This window comes from Salmo salar, chromosome ssa12, assembly GCF_905237065.1.
Source record: "Salmo salar chromosome ssa12, Ssal_v3.1, whole genome shotgun sequence".
NCBI classification, from domain to species: domain Eukaryota; kingdom Metazoa; phylum Chordata; class Actinopteri; order Salmoniformes; family Salmonidae; genus Salmo; species Salmo salar.
This window is the reverse complement of record NC_059453.1, coordinates 84,186,787-84,192,200: the sequence shown is the minus strand read 5'-3', so window position 1 is coordinate 84,192,200 and position 5,414 is coordinate 84,186,787. Positions and strand designations below refer to the sequence as shown.

At 44.9% G+C, this 5,414-nt stretch overlaps 1 protein-coding gene across 1 annotated transcript; it reads left to right on the top strand.

Annotated features, from left to right (window-relative positions):
• Window positions 1–1,897: 1,897 nt before the first annotated feature.
• On the top strand, window positions 1,898–4,674 carry glyctk (glycerate kinase). Its single transcript, XM_014133698.2, has 5 exons — window positions 1,898–2,204; window positions 2,475–2,853; window positions 2,946–3,097; window positions 3,274–3,449; window positions 3,576–4,674. Exons 1-5 carry the CDS (start codon window positions 1,931–1,933, stop codon window positions 4,470–4,472), a joined length of 1,878 nt encoding a protein of 625 aa, XP_013989173.2. The 5' UTR covers window positions 1,898–1,930; the 3' UTR covers window positions 4,473–4,674.
• Window positions 4,675–5,414: the final 740 nt, after the last annotated feature.

Below are 5,414 nucleotides of genomic sequence, written 5' to 3'. Positions count from 1 at the left end.
ACCACCTATTTACCCTTCAAGGGTTTGCATTAATTAAAGCACAAAGAAATCAGAAGTTACTATGTGCTGAATATTTTGTTTATTGAAAGCAGGTGCTTCCACACAGGTGTGGTTTCCATTAGTTAATTAAGCAATTAACATCCCATGCTTAGGGTCATGTATATAAAAAAAAAGGTCCAGTTTCCCATTTAATTTAAGGGTGGTCTCAAAATAAACATAATCGGGTTAAAGGATGTGTGTGTCAAGTCACCAGATCTCAACCCAATTGAACAACTATGGGAGATTCTGGAGCGGCGCTAAGACAGCGTTTTCCACTGTCAACAAAACACCAAATGATGGAATTTCTCATGGAAGAATGGTGCCGCATCCCTCCAAAGAGTTCGACATTTGTAGAATCTGCCAAGGCGCATTGAAGCTGTTCTGTCGGCTTGTGGTGGCCCAACGCCCTATTAAGAAATGTTATGTTGGTGGTTCCTTTATTTTGGCAGTTAGCTGTATGTGAGTGAGGTTTGAATATTCAGCACTCATCCACCCTGTCCTCATTCCAGTCAATATTTTTAATACCTAGTCGCTCAAATTGAATACTGCTGTGTGTTTTGACCCTGGGTAGTACCCAGGGGCGAAAATCTGATATCAACTTTGGAGGGGACAATTACATGAAATTTTCTCAAGAGCAATTCCTGAGGGGGACACCAAACGTAGTGCTGTAACACATAGCCTACATTGTAATATGGTAAATGTATATTGAGGAACCAAAGAAATAAGGTGTTTGCCGTACTCCTAACTACCAGTACCCAAAACTACACAACTAATCACAACAGCAATACCATTGCCTTCAACAAATCTTAGTTCAGTCACCAGTTTAAGTTGAGAGTGGGGGTATCCATGGCATTTTCCAATTATGTTCCTATTTTACAAGTCAAAATTGTTTAGAACCTTTCATAATGTTGTCAAACAAAGACTCAACAAACTTACCTGAGACTCCCTGTCTCTGCCAGTCTGTCCCTGCATATCTGTCCCCAACTCTGCTGTCTGTGTGCCATCTGTTGCCTGCTCTGCCTAATGACATCATTGTGAAACATTTCCATTAGAATTTCAGTTCTTTCTTATAAACATTTTATCAACTAGTCTTTGAGATATTAGGCTACTAGGGTTCTTACTATGCGTTTTGGTGTATTGAAAAATACTCTGATGTCCGTCTTTTATTTTTCTGCCATTTTTCTACCTGGCTGGCTGGCTGGCTACACACAGTGTGTAGGTTATTTACAGTAGGAGATGGGCTTCTATCATCTTCAATCATTCTATTTGGGCTTCGATCTAAAAGGTAGCTAGCAAATGTGAAACGGATTAAAATGACAAGAGTTGACAGCTGTATGAGTTCACCATTTACACAACATATGCTGCAACCTTTTGTAATTTTAATAGTTTGTTTCATATTGGCTGGCTTCCAACAATAGCTGAATTTGCAAAGCTAGCGAGCACCAATTCAGTTTCAGTGGTGTTTGCTATAATCTTTGCTACCCGGGTTAAATAAAGGTGAAATAAAATAAATAAATAAATAAAAGTTCCCTTGCGACAATTTAGCTTTTGCAACGAGACCATTAAATATATTTAAGACAATGGTAGAAGAGAGTGTAGTTCTGTTCAGTTTGGATTTCAGTTTATCGCTAACCTTATCACAGGGACTTTGAAGCACTAACTTACAGTAGATACGACCTCTCTGTTACCTAGCAAGCTAAGGAACTGGCAGTGGATCAAACCATTGTGAGGCAAAGGGTGGGGGGGTCGCAATCTTTTGAAACTTAAAAACGCGCTATTAAGTGTCTATAATCAGCACAATTGCTTTCATTGCGTATTATTAATATTATTTAAATTACATAGTTATGTTTCAGTGATATATTGGGGGGGGACAAATCATATTTTTCCCAGGATGGGGGGGTCGTGTCCCCCCCCGTCCCCCCCGGGATTTCCGCCCCTGGTAGTACCTGACTGTACATCTAAAAAGACAAACACGCAGACTGCTCACTTTTCCTGCCCTATGGTCAAGCTTGAGTCAATCATTACACAGAGGGTACACATTCAACTTGAGTTGAGCTCTGTCCCGATTTTGCCACACTGCCTTAGTGCTGATCCCGACTCTGCAATACACAGCTCTCACACGGAGCACAGAGGAAATCCAGAGGTTCACCATACCCGGTGTACAGGTAGGCAACCTCTGTAGGATTCAGTCACAATGACTTGTCAATTAAATGCAGAGACTATGGGGTTATCCGACGTGTTGGGTGGGCATCTCGAGGCAAGTGACAAAGTTGACCTACTAGTTGACCTTCTATCTGAATTCTCTTGGGTGTCCTCCTTTTGGTAAATAACCAGTAAAATCAGAACAGCAGAAACAGCAAAGGGGGTGGTCATAATTTACAGTACATCCTGTGATCCAGAAACATGTTTTTTGCCTTTTCTCTCCTGTCCGCTAGGTGCTCCCTGCAAGGACAGCCTGATGGCTTGTGTTGTGTCCCTGTATCGTCCTTTATCTTTACTGGCCCCAGTGGGGGTGAGGCGAGCCATAGTTTACAGAATGTCACTGGACATGCGAGCACGGGAGGTGTTTGCTACGGCTATCGAAGCTGTGCAACCAGACATTGTGGTGCGGCGGGGTCTGGAGCGTACAGGAGACACTCTCCTAGTGAATGGACGCAGCTTCACGCTAAAAAACAACCTTCACCTGGTAGGTTTTGGCAAAGCTGTGCTGGGCATGGCTGCCGAGGCAGAGAGGATTGTGGGGGACCACTTGGTGAGAGGAGTGATCAGTGTGCCACACGGCATTCAGGAGACAATACGGCAGCATGGGAAAGAGTAAGCAACTCACAATAGAACCAGATTGTTTGTGGGTGGGATGGGTTTGGTTGGTAAATGAATTCCTAATCTCTGTTTTAATTCCACCTCAGCCAGATGTTGTTGAAGGATGGAAGTCACATCACAGTGATGGAGGGAGCTAAACACAACCTGCCAGATGCTGATGCCCAGAGGGCAGCCGAATGTATTAAGGAGCTGGTCAGCACACTAACAGAGAATGACATGTTGCTTGTACTCATCTCAGGTAAACTGATACCAAACTACTAAATCATGTAACTATGTCACACAAAGTAGTCATTACTCAATTTGAATCACTGAAGCTACAGGTTGTCCATAAATATGTACATACTTTGTGTGTGTGTGTGTGTGTGTGTGTGTGTGTGTGTGTGTGTGTGTGTGTGTGTGTGTGTGTGTGTGTAGGAGGAGGGTCTGCACTCTTGCCTGCACCAGTCCCACCAATCTCTCTTCAAGAGAAACAGGATGTTACACGCAGACTGGCTGGTGCTGGTGCCACTATTCAGGAGCTTAACTCTGTACGCCGTGCCCTGTCGATTTTGAAAGGAGGAGGACTTGCACACTGCGCTCACCCTGCTCAGGTAAGAACACAACTGTACTAGCTCATTATAGAGCTTTTACCCAAAGACCTGAACTTCTTGCACATTAGCTTTACATTCTGGTTGTATTTGGTCAAATAAAATGTTCCTGTTAACATTTTATAACAGGTGGTGGCCCTGGTTCTGTCTGACGTAATTGGAGATCCCCTGGACTTGATAGCCAGTGGCCCCACAGTGTGGACAGAGGTGTGGCCTGAGGAGATTTGGTCGGTCCTTGAACGTTACGGGCTGTCCTCCTCTCTCCCTGTCTCAGTGAAAGAGGTGCTTGGACGCTCAGCACCCCGATGGGAGAAGTCTGGAGAGCAGTCAGACAGGGCGGCACATGTTCTCAATGCTGTGATTGGCTCCAATAGCATTGCTCTGGAATGCGCAGGGAGACGTGCGCGGGAGCTCGGATTCCGTCCAGTTGTGCTGTCGCCAGGGGTGTGCGGGGACGTACAGTCTGTCTCCCGCCTTTATGGTCTACTGGCTCGCTTTGCCTGCTCCCGTGACGAGCCCCCTCCTGAGTTGCCTGCTGAGATTCTGAAGCTGGGGCCCGAGACAGGCGTGGAAAGCTGGGACTTGTGCCGTGCCATGCAGGTGCTTGGTGAGGGGCGTGGGGAGGGCTGGGGAGCCACCTGTCTGCTGGCTGGGGGAGAGCCCACTGTGCAGTTGACAGGCAAGGGGCGTGGTGGGCGGAACCAGGAGCTGGCCCTGAGAGTAGGGCTTGAGCTGGAAGGCATGGAGCTCCCTCCAAAGGGTCCCCTGTTCCTGAGTGGTGGGACCGATGGTCAGGACGGGCCAACTGAGGCAGCAGGGGCAGTCACAGACGCGGGGCTTGGCAAAGAAGCACGAGCACAGGGGCTCGACCCTGATGGCTTCCTCGTCAACAATGATTCCTTCACCTTCTTTTCACGCCTGTCTGGTGGGCAGCGGCTGCTCCTACCAGGGTTAACGGGTACCAATGTGATGGATGTGCACATGCTGCTCATCCCACCAATTCCCATAGTCGTGTCTGGTCGTTGATGAAGACAAGGGCATGAAAGCTGTCAATTACACATTTCAGTATGAATCCATACAGAGCAGACAGTATATTCAGAGAGCAGCTTTTCAAAGCTGACCATACCCATGATATTCTTTCCAGCAAGCCCTTTTGGAGATCCATGTTTAATTTAAAAAGCAGCAGTCAGTTATGTCTATGATAAGAATAAATACAGTAAATAGTTTACTTTTGTGGTATTTGTGAAGAGATTGTTTCTGTACAGAGCAGTTAGTCCAGCAGATATACCCAAGACTGTTCCACTTTATGATACAAGTATCAGACATAGTACACTAATACTAGATACCTTAAGGAACATTTCTGAAGATTGGATGCAGTCTAATAAAATGGCTGCCATTCTGATTTCCTATTAGAATAAAATAGGGTAAAGTCAATCCAAATAATATCTAAATGACTTTAATGTTATCTACCCACTAAATAAACCCCACAAATAACATATTCTTAAGAACTTCAAGGGGGTCATATTGAGGTCATTTTGACCATAGTCCAATGACCACGGGAAAACATTTTGGACTTGTTGATAGAGCCAAGAAATTTCACAGCTGGGGCATGTCTAAATTATTCTTGGCTATAGTGCCAATACAGATTTGGTCCATTACCCCTCTGGCTGCCATTTCCCATATGACCACTAACCAGCTGCATGGGGCCATATTGGACAGGATTCACTTGGACATGTCGCCATAAAAAAATTGTTACTTACAGCCCAATGATGGTTGAAAATGTTTGAGGGGGTCTGGAAAACACAAAATGGCTCACAAACGCCATATATACTTATCCTTTAAACTTGTAGTAAAAAGTGGTGAAAACATGTGCCAAATGAATTTTTCCATGACTAGTTCCAATAGTTTTACATGTAAACACTCTAGAAAGTCATTTGGGTGTTCCCTGAAGTCTCCTGATTGCAATGA

Coding starts and splice junctions, on each gene's coding strand:
- glyctk (XM_014133698.2), top strand. CDS start 1,931: ATGGGGGGGTCGTGTCCCCCCCCGTCCCCCCCGGGATTTCCGCCCCTG. Junction 3,098..3,273: donor GTTGCTTGTACTCATCTCAG/GTAAACTGATAC, acceptor GTGTGTGTGTAG/GAGGAGGGTCTGCACTCTTG. Junction 3,450..3,575: donor ACTGCGCTCACCCTGCTCAG/GTAAGAACACAA, acceptor ATTTTATAACAG/GTGGTGGCCCTGGTTCTGTC.